Raw genomic sequence first — 21,543 nt, forward strand, 5'->3', positions numbered from 1 at the left:
ACATAATTCAGATCTTCACTAATCTTTCATAATACAAAAATCCGCACCGCAATAACACTCGATCCTACCACTCACTTTTTGTGCTGAAGCTATCTGTTTGAACCCACTGAATAAACTTGCTAACAACGCAACTACGCATTCGCCGAAAATCAGCCAAAAAAAAGTATAAAATTGACATTCGACGCACAGAGCCAAAAAGGCATCACTAAAATCTGAACTTACACAAAGAAATGAAACTTCGAGACGCGAAATTCACCTTCAACGTTCGCAGGATGTTTTTATTTCAGTAACTCGGCTTTCCTTCAGATTACACGCGGCTCCTCGTGTATTATTCACAGATCATTATGGTGGAAATATACTGATCAACAACCTAACACAACCTGAACAACGCGGTTCAGTTGTTGAACTGGTACCGAGAACACGTGATTTCGCTCGAATTGCTCGAAAACGACTGACACCGCACGGAGCTGAGAAGATACTAAAATCAGTTCTCCAAAGGACGGAGGATAATAATTCTCCTGCCCTCTCTGTCACTCTGCCCATGGAGTGGGGGTAGCTGGACGCGCTTGCCCAGCAGTTCTTTCCCTCTCATGTCCCCCAGTTGATAAGTCCTTTCTTACCATACGAACAAAACTTGACGAATCCCTAGGGAATTTAGGTACGTACAGTGGTTACACATCATTGGTACTAGTCGGGCGTTGACTGACATTCCGCTGACAGGTAAAAAAGAACGAAAAAATATGGGCATTTATGTATAACGTTACATGACATTCGTGCACCTGTGTGAAAACCCTCGGTTCCCTCGGTGTCACTTGGATCGGATAATATTTCTTAGTCACAGTTTTCCGGCGTTGATATGTATTAAATTTCAAAATGTCAGTGAATCTGACGAAAAATAAAGAATCGCTTAGCGCCGCATGGCGAAGCGTAGTCGACGACAAATCCACCATAGATTGGTAAGTCATGCGTTCAATATTTATACGTATTGACAAACGTGTTTTCTTTTATTTTACTATCAAACAGTGTTTTAACCAACTATAAGGAACGATGTCTATATTTTTATCCACATCATAACTACTCACCTGCTTTCAGCAATCAACGAACAATATCTAATTATTTATAAACACTGTAAACCGTTACTCTTGTGTTAATTGTTTAACATTGGCCACAGTCGTACATCAATTAACCATCTTCATTTCTTTTGTCATACAATTCAATGCTTTCCGATTAAGCCAATAGTGGCGTGTATATTTATAATAACAACAATATCGTCAACATGTTTAGTGAGTACAGCAAGACCTTGATTATTGGAGGAAATGAGACCGAGAGTATCCCAGATAAATGATATCACTGTGTATATATATTTGATATATTCTACACATACTATATTGCTTTTAATCAACAGTTATTAATTGACTTTTTACACGTATATAACAATGCCATAAAAATGAAAATGTATTATTTAAAATCATTGCATTATTACTGTATCACCGTAAAGATGTATAAAATTTTCTTCGCGCATTCTAAACACCGAAAAATTTCAACAGTAGCTTGGATGGTTGTGCGATATACATTAGAGTGTTTCAAAAAAACCGACTATTTTTTTTTTTTCGAAGAACATTGAAAAATCTTCCGAGTGTCCCTCAAAAATGACCTCGGTAAAATATGAGCTCCTAATATTGATATTTAGAGGTGGCGATTCTCAATTTTCTATTTCGCATTTAAATAACATGGGAAAAATTTTTTTTTAAATTTAGAATTTTATTGCTCGAAAACGATTCAGTGTGAAAATATAAACAAAACATATTCTTGGAGGAAATTTTACACTCTACAAAAAAGATCTGAATAAATATTTGCGTAAGGTAAGTCGTTTCGGAGTTATCAGGCTTCAAACATCGAACCGTTTGAAATAATGATGTTATTAATTTATAAATGCAAACACAATATTATTGATTTTAAAATTCAAACTATGGACTTCCAATGAAATGTTAATTAATAAATTTGATTAATCAACGATATGAGTCAGTTTTGTAGCATTTATAAATTAATAACATCATTATTTCGACGGTTCGATGTTTGAGGCCTGATAACTCCGAAACGACTTACCTTACGCAAATCTTCATTCATATCTTTTTTGTAGAGCGTAAAATTTCTTACAAGAATATGTTTTGTTTATATCTTCACACTGAATCGTTTTCGAGCAATAAAATTCTACATTTTAAAAAAGTTTTTCCCCATGTTATTTAAATGGGAAATAGAAAATTGAGAATCGCCACCTCCAAATATCAATATTAAGAGCTCATATTTTACCGAGGTCATTTTTGAGGGACACTCGGAAGATTTTTCAATGTTTGTCGAAAAAAAAAAAATAGTCGGTTTTTTTGAAACGCTCTAATATACATGTAATATTTGCAGACTCCATGAATTGTACCTGTGATCAATCTATTGACAGTTAAATGACTTTTTAGAAATAATATAAAACAAAGTTCAGAGCAATTTTAGAAACCACAAATGGTTATTTCAGATTTTGCTGTATTTCATTACATAGAAAAATACACGTCCTTGGCCTATATGTATATTATTTTTATATGTATAAGGCAATGACTTGAAGGAGATTACGTCACCTGCAGTACTTATGTTCACTTTCAGGGCTCTGTTTAGTTACGAGGGTCAAAGCAACGATTTGAAGTTAGTCAGCACAGGCGATGGAGGACTACAGGAAATGATCGAAGAATTAAACAGTGGCAAAATAATGTACGCATTCTGCCGCGTCATTGATGAAAAAACAAGTCTGCCAAAATGTGTTTTGATAAATTGGGTAAGAAGATGATAACTACCCTATTATTAAAAAGAAATCCAATTGAATAGGAATGTTTTCTATTTGCCCACTATTCTTTACTTCATTTTATCGAAGGCTAAGAGTTGAAAAGGTGAAACCCACAAAAATCAAAAGAGGCTTACACCCTTATGCCTGAAATATCATTGAAAGCAGAAACGCCGTGGGTTATACCGTTATTGCACTCAATCTCTTCATTCTTTCGTCTTGTACTCAGAATTATAAATTTTTGCTCTTAAGATATTCATTGTATTGAATAAAAAACAATTTTACAATCCAATTGTTTTCCTGGTTCAAAAAATAGCAGGGAGAAGGGGCGCCAATTGTGAGGAAAGGAACCTGCGCTAATCACATCAGGGATATAGAAAAACTGTTAAAAGGAGCTCATGTTACTATAAACGCACGTACAGAAGAAGAAGTCGAAGTTGATCTGATAATGGACAAATTAGCCCGTGCCACTGGCTCCAGCTATAAGTTTAATGAACCTCGAGGTGAAAATGGTGGCCAATTAGGCCCAGTTGGCACCACGTACCGCAGGTTAATATGAATTACAATGATTGACAGGAGATTCTTTACTTATATTAGTCAACAAGCTTGTAAGATAAACCGCACATAATTTTTTAGATATAATTTTATACGCTAGCACTGTGTACATGGCATCATGAAAAGTTGATAACTCTTGGTAATCTGATGTTAAGAATGAAACCGGTATGCTACCACTTTACTTTTTAGTTAATATCAAGACGAAGTTTGAGACACCGATTGGAACAGTTTGTCGGCAATTATATAAAACCGAAACTCAAATTCGAACGAAATTTCAATATTTACTCTAAAAAAATCTGTTTAAACAGATGATTGAGAAAACAATGACATAAACAAGTTAAAACCTTGACAAAGTCTATTTCAAGAGAGAATATGAATTTAGTAAAAATTTCATCATTGATATCTAATATTGTTCCTTACAATTTTCTCTCTTTCTGCAACAGAACCTCTTCTTCTGAGAGAAAAGAAATTTTTACGAATAAAAGTGGACTATACAAATATTTACATGATATTCTACAGAAATTCTAGAAAACTGCTTTCTGCGAAAAGAGAAAGCTTAATAGTCAGTTGAGTAAATCCCTGGGCTTGTTTATCACATTTGAAGACGGATTGTATTATAATTAATATTTATCTTTGGTTTAGAGTGATACCTGAACAGGAAATAAATGCCAGCGAGCGTGACCAGTTCTGGCAGCGAGAGGAACTCGAAGAAAAACAGAGACTTGAAGAAGAGCGTTCACGACGAGACCAGGAGCGTGTAAAACTTGAACTAGAACGCCGTTCTAGGGAAGAAAAAGAAAGTGAACTTAGAGATGCACAGGTAAGAAATGAACATGCTAACACTTGAAGAAATTTGAAAAATCACAAACATAAGCAATTTGAAGGCTATAAATTAAAATGCCATTAATTAATTGTATCTTTTTTTTCTAATATCGGGATGCAGGTTACAGCTAAAGAAAGTATAGTGACAAAACACAGACAAGCAGAGTTGCGGGCTCAAGAGATAACAAATTTCCGGAATCAACAGAACACTGAAACTCAACGAAACACTGACTCAGATGAAGAAAGAAAATCGCGCAGCGAAGAATTGCGTAGACAACGTAGTAAAGAAACGCAGCAACTAATCGCGCAGCGAACCATAAATGCTAGGGCTGTTTTTGAACAAAATACAGCAGCTGGCCAAATGAAGAGCGTGTCATTTGTCCCAAAGACGAGTGAACTTGAAACTCGTGTCGAATCGAACAATATTGTTAATCGCATCCTTGAAACTGTGGCTAAAGTGAATATCGACCCACAAATACCAATTCAAAATACTGGAAAAGTAATTGAGACAGAACCAGAAATCTTGCAGTCTCACGTTGATGCTCCACTAGCAGCGCAGATTACTGCATCTCCACAAAGTCAACCTAAGGATAGTAAATCGCATAATCTTCAGCCTGATATAGAAGAAACTGCAGAGCTTAACGTTCAGGAGACTGAAACGGAGCTCTATAACCAGCTCGAAGAAGGCTCGTATGTTTACTTTGACCCGAACAACGAAGGAATGAAAGCAAGGGCTCTCTACGACTACCAAGCTGCCGATAATACCGAGATTACATTCGACCCTGGAGATGTAATTACGCATATTGACGCAATAGATGAAGGATGGTGGCAAGGCTTAGGACCCGATGGAACCTATGGTTTATTCCCAGCAAATTACGTAGAAGTTATTGAGTAACATTTCCAATAAAATGTAAGTATGGGGTATTTTTTGGTTCACTTTTAGTGATGAAGTACATTATACAGGGTGATTTTTGTTTCAACCGCAACCCTTAATAACTGGCAAGAGTCAGCTTGGTTTTTTTTCTAATGGAATGGTCAATTTTTTCTCACAGAATGTGAAACTGCATCAAATTCTGCATTGAAAAGTTACCTTACCTAAATTTGATGAGTTACCAGACATGAGTCCAGTAAAGTCGTACAGAGGGGTCTTCTACAAGGTGCCAGTAACTCATCAGAACTGTGGAAAAACTCAAGTATTGAAAGGAGTCATATTATTATTCTTCTATATGAAGTAGCAGTGACTAGATAAAGAACAACTGAATCATTTTTATATAATTTCATTTGTCCTCGAAACACAATAACCGTGTTTTCTCCAAAATCTATTATCCAGTTTCGAAGACTTCGTTGAATACAAATGAAAAATGAATTTAAAAATTCTCTAAGCTACAAATATGTCGTTGCATAATAAATTTCTACAGTTGTCTATTAAGCTAACTAATGCATTCGCATACTTTTCCACTTAATTTATTTATGCCCTGACCGAAATCCTTTCTGTAAAATTGATTTCGTTCCCTATACCCATCTAGATTATTCAACATAGCGAAATTAGGATGAGAACAGATCGAAAAAGTGTGAGGTACACCTCTTGAGGTAGATTCTTACCGATTCAAGGCCACCCGTGTTGTCTCCTATGTAGATTAAATAGATTGTAGCAGACGATACTGGTAGCCTTGAAGCAGTCAAAATCTACCAGAGGAGATGTAGGTACACTGAATATGTGCTCGAGTAATCCTAATACTGAACTCTCGGGAGAAAACTATTGTACTGTTTTCTAGCTAACTAGCTACCCTTCAGCTAATCACTGCAACTTGATGTAAAAGAATAATCTGACTTATTATGGTACCTGAACATTTGGGTACTAGAGTTTTTCTGTGTTAGCGATACCCATTGTGGATAATTGTATGAAGAAGATGTCCAGAGTGACTCACCAATGCCCAGTACAAACCTCTAGATCCATATACATGAAATTTAGGAAGTATATTCCTTTCATAACTTAAGCACCGAATAACAAAGGATTTTGGACCTTGATTTCTAGGGATGAAACGTGTTTTCGTAAATTTCTCAATATTTCTTTGGTCCGGTAAGATGGCGACTCTGCTTTGCTTTTAACGACTACTCATTGAAATACCTAAAAACGAAATACAGCATTTTTCAAAATTCACTTACAAAAGGAATAAAAACGGGTAAAATGTGTTTTCATGGTTCACTCGATATTTCTTAAGCCAGATGCAATATCAACTTGATTTTTGCTAAGTTTTGAGTGTAGCAAACCGTAATATGTGTTACTCGCTAACAATTCGTGAGATCTTAGTATGTCATAATTCATTAAGTTTAGGCCAGAGATATGCCATACTTTTTGATACAGTGTCATATCATGAATGGAGAAATATTCCATTCCGTAAAAGAACACGCAGTTGACTCTTACATGTCGTTAACGATTGCACTTGACACAAATGTCATAAATCCAAATTTTTTCCTTCTTTAAACCCTGAATATTTTATGATTCACGTTTCTTACCATCCCATAGAAAAATTATCCTCTATGTTTGTGTCAAAGCATGAGACTCTTGTAACGTTCATGTTTTATAATTCGTTATTTTTCACATTTCAGATATATTTACGGTTGACGGCAGCCTATCGGCGGTGACAATGTTGCGCTGTGTATGGTGTTTCTGTTTAAAAATTTTACAACAGACACCGGGGAGAGTCAAAAAATGCTTTGTTCATTTTCACTATCTCTTACCCCTGCATTGTTGTATAATTGTTGAAAGTAAAAATGAGTTAAAATGAGATTGGACTATGAGACCGTGTTTGTACAATTGTTTTGCCTTCAAATGAAATCTCAATTTTAACAGGCTTGAATATACACAAACCAAAGGAAATTACTGTTTTGTTTACATATGAACCTCCTTGTACATTGTTAGCTGCAAAACTAAAACTCTGAAGTGTAAGACAGTGAGAATCCGAAGACGTTTTCTTCGATTTTTTTTTCAGCCACCTTTAAGTACATCTGATATAAAATTGTGATGAAATGTTCTTTTTTGAGTCCTGAGTTTCAGACTAACCGGTCTATGTACAATATAATTGTTTTATTATTATTTTATTATAATACGTACAAGTACCATTATATTCAAGTGATTTCAAAGAATAAAATGATCATACTTCCAACATATGACGAACTACTCATCGTCTGTAACTTGGATTTTGACCACTGGCAGCTGCCGCTGCTCCTCCAGTGTGACTGAGGAAAGCTAAATGTCCCTTTGGGCACTTATTCGCGTAGTGTCCTTTTGTACCGCACTTGTAACATGTCACCTCTTCCAAAGGTTTCTGAGGTCCTCGTGGAGGGGGACCGCTGTGTGAATTGATGTGGTGATGTGGAGGATGTGCTCCCTGGCCACCACCCTCCATTTCTTGCCTTGCTTGAGCTTCTCTAATATCAGGAGGCATCTTGTTGCAGTAGATTGCTTTGTGACCACCTTCACCACAAAAGTGGCATGTTATCATCACCTTCTTTCCTTCCTTTGGTTGCATATCTTGGACTGCAGGCAGCTCAAAACGAGGACTGGAACAAAACGTAAATAACGTAATGGAATGCAATTGCTGAGGGGGATCCGAAACCCGGGAATTATATTTGAGTGTACAGCCCATACTAAAAATAACTTGGAGGTGCCAAAACACCGAAGTTTTCCAAAAATTTGTAATTTCAATTCACTTAACCACTTAAACGGCGGGCCATTTATTAGATATATATTATTGATTAGATATATTATTGCTAGATAAGTGCTTATCTAGCAAATTTTTCTCGCTAATATGATATGTTGTATTTCATATCAGCAATAATAAACGGCCTGCCGTTTAAGTGGTTAAGCGAATTAAATTCACAAAATTCCACATATAGCACATGTGTGCACACATCAACAAGCTTCACACACTGTCAAAAATGTGTCTCTTCGCGACGAAACTCAAATGTAAATATCGCTAGAGTAAAAAAACCCAATTGCCAAGTCATCAACATAGTATAATAACAAACATTAGCATGATATACATGATATACATGATAAGTTTGGTATCTTCTATGACGTGCTTTGCGCCATAAAAGATCCTATTCGATGTATTTGTGAAACTGCACAACAGGCAATTTTTGATCTCACAATAAAGCAAATAAGTTCTAGCAAAATTGAAATATAACAACGTTACCTTGGAACAGATATTTGTTAGACATTGCACATTGAAAAAAAATTGAGTCGCAATTGTTTTACCTTTGCACCTGGTCCGCAGTTGAAAAATCGGCTGTTTACAAACTATTGCATGACTCCCGAGTTTGGAAATGTATATAAAAACAAACCTCAAATTTCAAGGATTTTCAAGATTTCCAATGTATGTGATTCTTGTGTTTCAGAAGCAATGTAATGGTGTAATAAATCAAAATCACATTGTTTTAAAACAGATGAATTAATTCTCTAATTCTGTAATATGAAATTGGTTGTTAGATAAAAATAAAGGATACACAGATGATAAATCAATATTCTTGTAACTTACTGCATGAATTTACAGTTTGGTCCTTCTGGGCAAAACCCGGCTAGATATGCCATGCATAGAACCCTTCGTACATGCCTATGCCGGCAGAGAGGACCATGTCTGCAGAATCCGCGATCGTACCAAGGACAATCACGAACTTTTGTCTCAGGATCAATGTGAAGAAACGGACATTCTTTGTTGTGGCACGCATCTGAAATCAAGGATTAACATTATCTACATTTTTTTAATCAGTAACCAGAGCAGTGTCCCAGAAGGAATTTCATTGACATCGAAAATTCGACAAGAATGTAACTAAGAAATATGTTTTTCATTAACCGCATATTTGTGAAAATCCATATTCTACTTTTCCAAAGTACTTTTTGAAATAAATTCCATAATTGTTTCCTAAAAAAAAATGCAACTCGTTTTTCTTATTCTAATCTTGAACAAGACAAGGCCCCACATGTATTGTCCAATTGAATAGCTATAATGATAACAGACTACCAAAATTGAAATGAAAAGTATCACTTTTTCTTGTTCTGAATTGAATAAACGAATCTTGACTTTGAATGCCTTTTTATACATAAATATCAAACAGGTAAATAATGAAAGAGTATATACAGTTACATATTCGTCACTTGCAATCATCATTTTTATGGAATCAAGTTCTGTTTGTGGAAAAATGTTTGGAAAGTAGCAAGTGAATTGGAAAACAGTGAAATGACATAAGCAATTTCTTGTCAACGCAAAATGTGAAACGAACAATGAATTCTGTATAAAGTGATCTCTTACTGAATCGGGAGTAGAAGTAGCATTCAGGCATCTTAGTCATGTCATATTCATGAAGAAATTCGCACTGGTCTCCCTTTTTGCAGAGACCTCGCAACCAGTGTTTACATACAATGGTTCTGTCCCCTCTGACGTGTCTAAAAGGGCAAGAGCCTCCTTTGACACAGGTTCCCCGTGGATAAAATTGACATACTGCAGCGATGGATTCTGTGAAAGTTTTACAAACTGATCAAAAATAGTCTTAGAGCAATATACATCCAGAATGAACAGTCAAATTTTGACAGCAAGTTTGTTTACTTGGAGTACCTTAATGAGGCGGGAATGGTAATATGATATGATGTAATATGAAAGAGAAATAAAAACAAATCAAAATTTAATGATTTAGTATAACCAGGTAAAATGAAGCGGTAAAGCACAAAATCAGCAATAAAATATCAATGTTTTTCTACCGTATAAGTCGCGCATGAATCGAGCATAACCTCAATTTTTATGAGCAAAACTCGTAATACATACTGTCCATCCCCGTGAAAGGTAACGGCAGGGCTCCATACTGTTCGTCCAGAGCGATTTCTATGTCAAATTTCATGTGTTCCACGTTAGCTACAATGCACTCCATTTTTATAACAAATTGTTTTCCACTTATCACGTTGAATTCGCATCTCAGTTTACAAGGGTAGCCATATTCAAATTTTCAAGTACTGCGTGGGCATGAATCAAATCAAATATAACTAGACAACACACTGCTTCCACTTATCCAACACCCGATGCGCAACGAACGACACTTGTATGACTAATTAGACAGTAAGGTCTCGTGCCTGTTACGCTAATTTTTTTGAACTAGTTCATTTAAATCGTACTTTAATCGTTGAACATCACCTACTGGCAGTTACAATATCCAAGGTATACGTTTCAAATTATATAATGTAATAATATAAAGGCGTCATCATATTAACAGTATAATGAGTCTGAGAAAACCTTTCCATAACCTGTCAAAAAAACAGCAAAGGAGACGAGATAATTTTGCAAGTTGTTTAACAATGACCTTTGCCGACGAATTTCTTCCTCAAAATGAGAAATATAGAAATGAGGCTGTAAACGTGCACTGAAACTCATAATTAGGGTCGAAATCCACAAGGTAAAGGATCTGGACAGCCAAAACTACGAAGCGCTTGTCCTGGAAGTCAAGTTTCACCAGGTAGCAGACCTAGAGCGCAGAAACCACGGAGCGCTTGTCATGGAAGTCAAGTTCCACCAGGTAGCGGACCTGGAGCGCAGAAACCACGGAGCGCTTGTCCTGGAAGTCGAGTTTCACCAGGTAGTGGACCTGGAGCGCAGGAACCACGGAGCGCTTGTCATGGAAGTCAAGTTCCACCAGGTAGCGGACCTGGAGCGCAGGAACCACGGAGCGCTTGTCATGGAAGTCAAGTTCCACCAGGTAGTGGACCTGGAGCGCAGAAACCACGAAGCGCTTGTCCTGGAAGTTTTACCAGGTAGCGGATCTGGAGCGCAGAAACTACGCAGCGCTTGTCGTGGAAGTCGAGGTTCACCAGGTAGCTGATCTGGAGCGCAGGATCCAGGCGGTAGAGAACCTAGTACTCGAAATCTGTGGAGCGCGATTCTCACACGTCCTCTCTACTGCGCGGTTGTTTCCGGACTGAGGAATTCGGCGAGCTGATTTTCGTCGCCTACGATTACTATAGATCGATGACGTCAGAGAGAAAAAATTTTGGGTGACGTCACTTTTTGAACATCCGAACATCCGAACATTCAAAATTTGATTCCAAACTTTAATACTCTGTATGATGTATGATGATGTATGATGATTTAATTGTGTTATGCGTATTTTATTGTGTATTTTACAGTGTAACATAGGTTGCCTATGGTACGGCTCCAAACTCCGCGTTCGCAAATGATATAACATACAATTAGGTATAATGAGTGTTAGTCAATTGTAGTACTAAACAATGATATTGTATTTTTCTATGATGCAAGATTTTGTAACACTATTAGGTTTTGATTAAGGTTTATTATTATTATACATATTCCAACCAGGGATATTTTGAATAGTTAGATGGTTTGATCGTAATTTCTGGTTACAAGATTCTCACACTTGGAGTTTATTAGTAGTGTTAGTGACATGGAATAGTAATAAAAAATAAAATATACGAGCATTCCACTCAGATGTTCCGACACCCAGGAAAAAATACGCTTTAGAACCCCTGCACTATGGAGGGTAGAGGTAAGAAGTATCTCATATGGGTTTTCAACTGGAAAAGTATCAGGCACAAAGGGATAAATAATGGTTCAACAAGCCAGAATAGCACTCATAAGTAATAAGGGTAACCCTATGATTGGCGCTTAGCAATCAAGGTTCAATTAGATTTCTAAGGAGATAAGAAAGGTTCACGGAGATCGTCCTTACGTCTGCCCTTCATACCCTGCAGAATGAAACGAAATAAAAAGTAATAATAAATATTAATTAGCCAATCACCACGCGCTTTGGAAAAGCTACTCCAATCGTAGGACTTATTTGTCATTCCTATTTCTTATTCCCTCTCATTGTGCTAGGGGCTCAAGTATCTCTCCCATACTCCTCACCCTTTAACCATAAAGGTAAAGAAGAATCTCTCCATACTCCAAATGTAGACAGAACGATCCTCAATTCCCAATTCAACTGCATGACCATGCTGGAGAATAAGAGTTAGATGTAAACAAACCATAAATAAATACGGACACACTCAGGAAGTTCGAGTAGGAATAGTATTCGAATCAGGAAGTAACACAATACATTTTCCTAGCTAACGAAAAAAGTAGAACAAATTTCGCTTAGAAGCTTGCGATCGCACCCAGAGCACTAGAGTAGAGAAATCTTTTAATAGCTAATATTATGCTATAGTCTTTCCCAAAAACCCAGGAACTTGCAAACCCAGTGTTAACATACAGACAGGGCCACAATTCAAAAGATAACAAGCACTTACAAAGCAAAAGAGTCGTCGAATGAATGTATGTATAATTCTTCATATCTTAGAAAAAAAAAAATGCCGCTTCAATGCAGCGTCTATTACGTTGCATTATAAACGGTACATGTCTTGTTTAAAAACAATTCTTTCATACTTTACTAATTATTGTATGTAATCAATCCGCTTATACAATTAATATTAGCATGTTTATTTTTATAGTATAATTATAACAGCTAATTATGCAACTTCAAACTAATGTACGTAATATTCCCTGAATTAGACAGCGATTAGGTCATACTTTAGAACGTTTACGAGCAATCGCGTCCTCCACAGCTTTAAGCTGTTTCAATAACTCCTCACGGCGAGAGCTCGCCTTTTTAGCAGCTTTTGCAGCTGCTGCTGCTGCACTAGCCTTGCTATCAACATGCGGCGGGGATTCAACCGGCCTTTTCTTTCCTGCAATAGTGGCACTGCGATCAACTTTTTTGACAGCTACCGCATTATTTGATGGCTTTAATGTAAGCTTGATCTGTTGCTTAGTTCCACTCAATTTTAGGGCATCTATGCTCTTCGATTCTTTACGGTTTTGAGGCGGTGAAGAACCTTTTCGTCTCCTTGTACCGCTTGAAGATGACGAATAGCTTGATTCACTCGAATCACTACTAGTGCCACTGCTATCGGAACCAGTACTGCTGTGTGACGACCTGAACAAAAAGTCATGGTTCAAGTTGCAATTATTCTTTATACATCAAATTCTGACGAGTACGTAGCAACTGATGTAGTTCAAAGTGCAATTGAAAGTGTCAAATTTGCACCGCAATAACGTAAAAATCCATTAAAAACCAACAGAAATGGGCTCAAAATCAAATGATTATCATTACCTGGAACGTGAGCGACTTTTGATGACTTTTGCGACAGCAGCTGCAGCAATGGCGGCTTTGTCTCTAGTCTTTTCATGATGACGTTGATGCGAGGAGAGGGGGCTTGGAGCGGGTGGATTAAGACCTGCACGCCGGTGCAGGGTACCAGTTGTGGGAGATATGGACCCCTTTGGGGGGCGAGGAGACGGCGCCGGTGGGTTCATCAGCATGGCTCCTCTCTGAGGTTGAACTGTCGCAGGCGCAGGGATGGAAGGTGAAGGTGATGTAGGAGGCTTCCCCCCCTTGCCGCCTGGGCGGGACCTAGAGGGAGGGGAAGGAGATCGGGACCTGGACAGGGAGTCATAAGAGCTGTAGCTAGAGCGACTCGAGCTACGGCTAGAGCTAAAATAATTATACCACTCTCATATTCAGATTTTCTAAACTTCCTAATGTCTTAACTGATCAATAATGCCAATAACTTAACATTAAATGAGTTGGAGTAATATATTTTGCAATAGTTTCAAAAGTGTAAATTAAATGCAAATGGACTGAATTTTTTAGAAGAAATTGAAGATCATATAACATCTGCTGATGTCTTAAAACAGGTTGATAAATCCAGTACCAAAAGGTTGATCAGATTGTTACTAGCAGCATTGATCGTTTCTGGAGTAATTTTGTGTCTTTCAACCACATAGTAAAAGTATTGAAACGCGAATAGATATGGTAGGCTTTTTCGATAGGAACGTATGGTATATTGTAGGTATCAAATGATGAAATACAGAGATAAAGAAGGATTGCTTTAAAAGAAAGCTGTTCATTAAAGACAAATTCAATATTTCAGCTTTCATTTATAGATTTCTATCAATAAGTGACAGTATTAAAAAATGAAATGTAATTATAAATTGGTCGATTTCTCTTAGACCTGATAAAAATGCAAGCATCAAAAACATATATATTCTAGCCAATGTTATTCAACTTTCCCACTGTCATACCATGTGTTTCTAATAAAAAGTTTCTTACGCTGTTTTACAAATGTAAATCACCTGTTTACTAAAATATCAATGTATACTATATCCAGTGAGAACACAGACTTACAACCAAGAGAAAACTCGTCTATTTCAACACGGCGGGAACAAGAAGCGTTACCATAAGTTACTGAAAACTCAAAGTACTGGGTAGCCTGTAATTGGACTTCTTGTTTCTCTTAACTTACTCGTCCATGTACAGTAAGTCTGTTCTTTCATAGGATGGAGTATAGTAAAGTGAGCCAAATGAAGTAAAATTGAAGAATAAGAATTGGCAATGTACAAATATTGCTAACCTTGTAGAAGAGTATGAAGATCCCGATGAGTAAGACTGCCTTCTTGGTCTTCTGGTTGCAGCAGGATTACGCCGTATGGCTGACGGGGATTTGCGCCGCATCCAAGGATCTGCCCACTCGTCTCCTCTTCCTCTCTCAGGCGCAGGTGGCTCTTCTTCTCTCCATGGTTTGTTTGGCGGAATGCGTTCCACTATTACCTCTCTCGAAGGACGTTTGTGCTTCTTTTCGTACTTCTCATAGTATTCTCTCTCCCTGTCACGTTCTCGTTCCCTCTCCCTTTCCCTTTCACGTGGATGTGGAGGTGGGGAAACTGAGTGTGGAGCAGCCCGCGGTGCTGTGTGATATTCTATGCGCTCTCTGTACTCTGGACCTGGACGGGGCTCCGGTTTGTAGTGCACTCGTCTGCGCAAACCAAGTTTATTCATTTCATTAATTAATTAATTAATTAATTAGTTAGTTAGTTATTTATTGATTCATTCAACGGGATAAGTCCAATAATTAGAAATACAAAATCAAATAAACTTCAGATGACGCGCGAATACATCACTCATATGTAAGTAGACACTTTGCAGACAGTTTAGTTATGGCCAAACTTGAGCTATGAGGGTCAAGCCATGCAAAGCTACTGTTGCACAACTTACTCAGCCGTATTTTTCGAGCATGAAGTTAAAAGGCAATGCTGAGTAGAAACTCAGTGAAATACACTGTGGTCTTTCTTACAAGTCTACCAAGTATATTAAAGTTTAATTCGCTCAATAATTCCGTAAACTGAATGACATTGGTAAGAATTTTGTAGGCAAATATGTCGCTCCTGCACTGAACGGATTCAAGACTAGGAATATTTAAGAGACCTGCTATAAGAGAGTAATCATGCCATGTGATCTAGGTAGGACCTATTCTAAATGTTACATATCTAAGGAAGGTATGATTCACCCTTTCTTGACAAGTAATTTGGTATTTTAGGAACGGATTCCATATAACAGCTGTAGTACAAGGTACGAAATGAATTTTGGCAGCTGAACTTTCTCGTAAATCTCTTCAATAAATTAATTCGCTCAAGTGCGGCAATCTTAATATAGTCAACGTAATTATTAAAAGAAAGTTTCCTTTCACAGATAATACCTAAATCTTTAATGTGCTCAACATTCGCAGTTTATATTCGAAGAGCACCAGTTTAAAAATAAGACAGGTGGCAGCAGTTCTGTTATGTCAAAACGTATACTAAACCATTTGAATATTACATTTGAGCCCATTAAATCCGCACCACTGAAAGAATGAGTCAAGGTCACTTTGTGGCACATCCATATCACTTTGATCCCTAACAACGCTGAAAACCGTCATCAGCAAATAATAGAAATTAACAGTGCTTAATACTAAACTTAACAACATTTATAAAAACTAGAAATACTAACGGACCCAAATGTAAACCCTGCCCAACACCATACAGGACAAGTATAGCTTCAAAAACACAAATTTTCATCCCAACATATTTGCGTTCGACCACAGACACACGATTTTAACTACATAAGCAGAATACCAGATACGCCTACTATCCGCAATTTTATCACCACAATGCACGGTTAAGGGAATAGTACCCTTACTTTTTATGGAACTAACATACTTAAAAACCTTATGGTAAGCAGCAGTCAGTGCTGCTTCAGTTTCATCAGCGAAATTTGACTCATCACGATTAGCGAGTACCTTACATAATGCTCTCAGTACTTTAAATTGACAGTAATAATATTCGGACTTATATATAGCTTATAGAGCTGGTGCATTTTTTTTTCTCCTTATATTATAAATTAGCTCTTTGAAAAACCATTTTGGGAAGGTGCTATCCCTAACGATAATCTTTGGCACATGCTTATTAATGATATTAATAGTAATACTGTTTATGATCTCGACTAGATCATCCACACTACTTGTCTCCATAAAGATTTCTGGTCAATTTGACTCAGAGAGTTCTAAGGATATGGCATTACAATCGACTCTCTTAAAATCGTAATATATTTCCTTATGACGCATATTGTTAGTCCTGATTATTAGGAACTTGATATCAAGGGTCACAACAAACAAAAATGGGATGCACATGTGTCTGGCATTGAGCATCAACAGCACTTGTAAAAAATAGATCTTATATATATACTCTGAGATGTTCGCATTGTATTTCAGTTGAAAGAGACCATACGATTTGCAAAGATTAGTCAATGAGTTTGCTACGAATCTAATATTAGGGTTATTGTGATACCACTGGCTATTGAATTCCTGGCCTGCCTAATACAGTTATGGGCTGGAATGTTGTAGTCGCAGAACAAAATCACGTTGTCGCTGTTTGATTCTTAGGTAGCTTGAAAATATGAGCTTGCACACACACACAATGTACTGAGGGTAGTGATCCGAGGAAGAAGCTGTTGGAATATAGAATGTTCCAATTATAAAACAGACATTGATAACTGTAACTTTAACCACAACGTGTTCAAACGCACTGTCTGTAAGAGGAACAACAGAGTATTTCAACCGTCTACTTATCGTGACCAGTACCCATATATGCTTTTATCTAGTCAAGTCTCCGTCAGTATAAAAATATCGAATTCTTCAATCAGTTGTGTCGATCTAAATTCAGCTGTGAGTCCTTTGATACTGTGAATATTTTGATTAAAAATCCTTATGCTACCTTTAGTGCTGTCTAGCTACAGGCTTTATGAATAAATTTGAAATTGAATTATGGTCAGAACTGACTGCCTTAAGGGAGTATATACCAGTAGACTGAAAAAATGCTGAGTGCTAAAGGGAGCTGAAAAAGTTAACAAATTTTGAAAATTTATAGCACAAAAACCAATTATTCAATTTAATTTGGATGTGTATCGTATTTTTTTTTAGAGATTCATTCACATTTTTTTATAGTATATTCAATTAATAGGCAGTATTGTGATTGACAATAATGTCAACCACTGCGCCTGGTGATATGTTTTACAGTGCTCACAATATCTCAAAAACTGACTAACCGATTTACTTGAAATTTAGACAGTATTCGTGGATAATTTTTCATCTTTGCCATAAAACCAAATTCAATTTTTCATCCAAAATTGATGACTTTCTTATTTGTTTACAAAAAAAATATAATCAACAAGAATGTGGGATCCATACTCGATCAAAACTAATAATTTTACAGTTATTTTTGGCTTCTTTTATACCTGTAATATTCTGGAGGTGCCGTCGGTGGTGGATAGTATCCTTCAGGTTCATCTATGTAGCGCTCAGGGGTAGTTCTTGGAAGAGGACCGCGCCGCGGCACTTCTCTTGGTGGCCAGCGCTCAGGGGGTGGTTCTGGACTTGCAGCTCTTACATAGTAACCAGCCTCTCGGTCCAATTCCTCTTGCCCAAGGCTAAGATTCATTTTTTTCTCTTCAAAATCCATGTCAGTTTCCTTCCGTTTATTCGCCTTCCTCATCATCTATAAAAGCAACATTTTACGTAAGAACAGGGGTTCACAAACGATTCTAAAACATGCGATAAATATTCTGTAAAATTAATGAACATTTGTTAAAGAAAAATCACCTCTTTAGCATGTCTCAAGCCTCGTTCCCAAGCCGATTCTGCTGGTGGTTCCTCTATTTTTGGAGCATGAGGATGTGCACCGAATCCAGGCGGTGCCCGCATAATCGGAGGTCTTTCTATGTGAGGTCGAAACTCGTGAGCTCCAGAAGCATGCGGAGGATAAGCCATGGGTCTGACCATATCAAACATGGTGTAATTTCCCTTATCAGTAACCCCGGGATGAAGAAATCTGCAGCTTACACCCCACGTACACTGCCCTCTATTATAAAACCGACACACTGGTCTGGGCTCGGTTTCTTCTGGACGTGCATCATCCCCGTCACTTAACTCTCCCTCCTCCAATTCTGATTCAACTTTCTCACCATCCTCCTCAACTTCCTCTATATCATTTATTTCCCCTGATTCCTTACACTTATCTTTTTCATTTTCTTTGTCCTTTGAATCTTTTTCCTTAATTTCCTTATTTTCTTTGACTGGTATTGTGTCTATCTCACCTAAGGATAAATAAAATATTAATCCAGCATCAGAGGTTATTTTGACAGAATGAAGCCTACCTTTCAGAATTACTGAAGCTTCTTCTCTTCAACAACTTTCAAAGATCTGGATACTTACCATCATCACGCTCATCTTTCCACTGTCCATCGGCTTCAAAATCGAGCTGTTCACTTTCTTCGACGAGAGTAACCGTTGAATTTTTCTCTTCTTTCTTATCATCGTTGACTCGTTGATCTTTTTCAGGCTCAGGTTCATCAACGCCATCCAAACTGTCAAGATCAGATACATCAGACAAATCTTCTCCATGAGTCATAGGTGTGGGTTTAGATTTAGGAATAGGTTCTGGCTCATCATCAATGTCACCATCCGATATCTGTTCTCCATCAAGCACTATAAAGGCGTTTGTTTTGGAGTTTGGTGAACGTTTCTCTGACTTGGTAAATTCATGATCATCTGCTAACGAGTTATTCGAGGATGATTTCAATGACTTTGGTGAGTCTCTAGGCGAGGATAATGTTTTATTTGAAGAATGTGTGTAAGTCGGAGACTTTGGCGACTTTGGGGACTTCGGCGAGTTGAGTTTAGACCGTGAGGTTTTAGGCGAGCTATTTCTAGATTCCGGAGATTTCGGTGAGTTATCTGCAGATTGTCCAGAATTCTGTGCAGATCCAAAAAATTTTGGAGAGTCAATATAAGAGTGAGGCGATTTTGGCGAAGTTGGTCCTGACTGAATTGGAGACCTAGGTGAGCTCCTATCAGAGCGAGGTGATTCAGGAGACTTGGGCGAGACCAGCGTTGATTTTTCTGAGCTTCGGCTGGACCGAGGCGATCCTGGATCAAACCTAGGCGACTTTGGAGACACGGGACCAGACTGCTGTGACTTTGGTGATGCTGGACCTGATCTAGGTGATCTCAGAGACATGGGGCCTGGTGATTTTCCCCTTGAGGATACAGAGTGATCGGAAGGAGACTGCGGTGCAGATTGGGATGAAATGGAACCATCTGGAGTCATCGCCCTACCTCGAGAACTGTTGTAATCCTCCTCCGATGAACAATCAGATCCTGAATCGGACATTGTAGACTATTCTACCCTGTGGACAATCGGTATGGTTAACATTATGTCGTGACGATGTTTATTTGAAAATTACAAGGAAGGCATTCTTGTTTTAGTATTTGTGTGCGCAACAGGTTTAGAATTCCCTCACTTTACTTTTATTTATTATTGCTGTTTTTTTTTTTGGTGTTCTGTTTTTTCTTTATTTGTTTTGTTTTTCGTTTAAATTAATATCTAATCATACCTACCCCAATACAACGTGAGTATTCGGCTACATTTTTGTAGTTGCGTCGTGGCAGGGCTTACCTGTATCGTAAATAGCCCATGGGACTCGCTCTTGACCGGGAAATGCACGCTCCGTAACCTTGTCGGACATTTTTTTATTTACCACGTACCGTTGTAGACGTTTCGTACTTTGATTGGTTGTTTGAAAGTTTTTTGTAACATTTGCATACTTTACTCAACTGATGAAGAACTTATTTATCACACAGATACAAAGTATACTTGTCGATTCGATTCATTTTGTTTTTTTTTTTCATTTTTTTTTTTTGTTATCGCGACTCGGAACTTCTCAACTTGGGTTTTTCTTGTCGTTGTAGGTTCTGTTTTGTCTTTTTTTCGTTTATTAGATAGTTATTTTAACTTCAACGTTTCAATCGAGCACAACACGAACTAAGGAAAACTTTTTATATCAAAACTGTTTGTACTGCACTAGATATACGGATACTATAGAGCAAGAAAACTTTTTTTTTCTTTTTAAATGTATATATTATTTATCGAACCTGAAAAAATCCGTTGTTTCCAATATCTTTCGAGAGAGACATATACATATTATTATCACAAGGTTAAATACATTACCATGTCATATATGGACCAAGGATAAAAGCAGGGTATCATTGAAATGTTGAATCATTTGAGAAAATGTAATAAAAAATAATTTCAAAAGTCAAACTCTGTTTATTTTTGCAGTTAATCCTCGATTCCTTTGAATTTCATAAGGGAAAATAATTCAATATAGCGTATAAGCACACACAACCGTTTTGCGTTGACTGCACACGAGCCAATAACAACAGCATTGACGTTGGATATTGTTTTCACACGTTTTCGTAAGTCCATTTTTTTTCATTTTCTGTTCGACCGTTAAACGGTTGGCAATTACTGGACTAAGAAACCTTTTAGGTTACTTGTGATTCGCAAGAATCAACTTTAATCTACTCGGTTCCAAGCTGTTATTATTGTCTCGTAATAAACGGCGCGTTTTTCTCTTTGATTCTAACCAAACGTTTATCAAATCTTACCTTCGACCCTCGTGCACCTCTGTTAAGGCCGAAGAGACTCCGACAAGGTTCAAGGCGGCCGGCGTCGCCTACGATCCTGGCTAGTTTGTCCTTCAGCCTTTCAGCAACGACTCCAAATACCGAATTCCCGATGTTCAGGCCACTTTTTTTTTAAGCTCATGGAAATGATTGAGCTTTCATGTATTTTAAATGAGGTATTATATCCTTTTATTCGACAGTGGACAAAGAAAAATTTGATAATTCACACGACAACCGAATATTCCTGTCCCTCACGAATATTACTTCTTACTCACTCCCATCACCACCGCGATTCACTCGGCAAAATTTTTTGCCATAGAAGAACCAGCATATTGAGGTGGTGACGTCACTTCTTAGTTCCGGCTAGAGTCCGTTCTAACCGTTGCACAATGACATTTAGGCGCCACCGTCGTAATTTTGTTGAAGACGGAGCTGACGGAGCTTAAACAGAAAATGTATGTATGTACGA

At 37.5% G+C, this 21,543-nt stretch overlaps 3 protein-coding genes and 1 long non-coding RNA gene across 11 annotated transcripts; 2 read left to right on the forward strand and 2 right to left on the reverse strand.

The window, feature by feature from the left end:
- The first annotated feature begins 665 nt into the window (after positions 1–665).
- On the forward strand, positions 666–6,990 carry LOC107227431 (drebrin-like protein). Of its 5 annotated transcripts, XR_006903267.1 has the most exons (7): positions 666–956; positions 2,650–2,818; positions 3,141–3,373; positions 4,022–4,199; positions 4,323–5,111; positions 5,254–5,394; positions 6,812–6,990. XR_006903267.1 is itself a non-coding variant. In XM_015668573.2 (6 exons), exons 1-5 carry the CDS (start codon positions 874–876, stop codon positions 5,094–5,096), a joined length of 1,437 nt encoding a protein of 478 aa, XP_015524059.1. In that variant the 5' UTR covers positions 666–873; the 3' UTR covers positions 5,097–5,111; positions 5,254–5,635. The 5 variants fall into 5 exon arrangements, 4 of the variants coding, with proteins under 4 accessions (XP_015524059.1, XP_046589814.1, XP_046589813.1 ...); XM_015668573.2 differs by lacking the exon at positions 6,812–6,990 and having other exon boundaries at positions 5,254–5,635; XM_046733858.1 differs by lacking the exon at positions 6,812–6,990 and having other exon boundaries at positions 2,662–2,818; positions 5,254–5,635.
- Positions 6,463–10,340, reverse strand: LOC107227411 (cleavage and polyadenylation specificity factor subunit 4). Its single transcript, XM_015668541.2, has 4 exons — positions 10,024–10,340; positions 9,514–9,717; positions 8,743–8,932; positions 6,463–7,765 (listed from the first exon to the last, which is right to left on the reverse strand). The coding sequence occupies exons 1-4, from the start codon at positions 10,124–10,126 to the stop codon at positions 7,384–7,386; spliced, it is 879 nt and encodes a 292-aa protein (XP_015524027.1). The 5' UTR covers positions 10,127–10,340; the 3' UTR covers positions 6,463–7,383.
- Positions 10,341–12,657: 2,317 nt separating this feature from the next.
- On the reverse strand, positions 12,658–21,396 carry LOC107227418 (zinc finger CCCH domain-containing protein 18). Of its 4 annotated transcripts, none has more exons than XM_046733551.1 (8): positions 21,057–21,396; positions 20,065–20,540; positions 18,822–19,795; positions 18,210–18,703; positions 17,846–18,105; positions 14,652–15,053; positions 13,352–13,732; positions 12,658–13,174 (listed from the first exon to the last, which is right to left on the reverse strand). In XM_046733551.1, exons 3-8 carry the CDS (start codon positions 19,777–19,779, stop codon positions 12,763–12,765), a joined length of 2,907 nt encoding a protein of 968 aa, XP_046589507.1. In that variant the 5' UTR covers positions 19,780–19,795; positions 20,065–20,540; positions 21,057–21,396; the 3' UTR covers positions 12,658–12,762. The 4 variants fall into 4 exon arrangements, with proteins under 4 accessions (XP_046589507.1, XP_046589508.1, XP_015524040.1 ...); XM_046733552.1 differs by having other exon boundaries at positions 20,007–20,540; XM_015668554.2 differs by lacking the exon at positions 20,065–20,540 and having other exon boundaries at positions 13,352–13,678.
- On the forward strand, positions 13,091–14,281 carry LOC124293286. Its single transcript, XR_006903197.1, has 2 exons — positions 13,091–13,232; positions 13,320–14,281. It is a non-coding gene; the product is annotated as an uncharacterized LOC124293286 (long non-coding RNA).
- Positions 21,397–21,543: the final 147 nt, after the last annotated feature.

The sequence above is a fragment of the Neodiprion lecontei genome, chromosome 3 (genome assembly GCF_021901455.1).
Source record: "Neodiprion lecontei isolate iyNeoLeco1 chromosome 3, iyNeoLeco1.1, whole genome shotgun sequence".
NCBI lineage: Eukaryota > Metazoa > Arthropoda > Insecta > Hymenoptera > Diprionidae > Neodiprion > Neodiprion lecontei.

Bases quoted from the DNA above. Each gene is read 5' to 3' on its own strand.
- LOC107227431 (XM_015668573.2), top strand. From the start codon at position 874: ATGTCAGTGAATCTGACGAAAAATAAAGAATCGCTTAGCGCCGCATGG. The intron at 2,819-3,140 runs GTAAGAAGATGA...TTCAAAAAATAG, and splicing joins AATGTGTTTTGATAAATTGG to CAGGGAGAAGGGGCGCCAAT. The intron at 3,374-4,021 runs GTTAATATGAAT...TCTTTGGTTTAG, and splicing joins GTTGGCACCACGTACCGCAG to AGTGATACCTGAACAGGAAA.
- LOC107227411 (XM_015668541.2), bottom strand. From the start codon at position 10,126: ATGGAGTGCATTGTAGCTAACGTGGAACACATGAAATTTGACATAGAA. The intron at 9,718-10,023 runs GTATGTATTACG...AAACTTTCACAG, and splicing joins ACCTTTCACGGGGATGGACA to AATCCATCGCTGCAGTATGT. The intron at 7,766-8,742 runs GTAAGTTACAAG...GTTTTGTTCCAG, and splicing joins CCAAACTGTAAATTCATGCA to TCCTCGTTTTGAGCTGCCTG.
- LOC107227418 (XM_015668552.2), bottom strand. From the start codon at position 19,779: ATGTCCGATTCAGGATCTGATTGTTCATCGGAGGAGGATTACAACAGT. The intron at 15,054-17,845 runs GTATAAAAGAAG...TGGTTTGCGCAG, and splicing joins GCACCTCCAGAATATTACAG to ACGAGTGCACTACAAACCGG. The intron at 13,733-14,651 runs GTTAGCAATATT...TAATTATTTTAG, and splicing joins TCTTCATACTCTTCTACAAG to CTCTAGCCGTAGCTCGAGTC.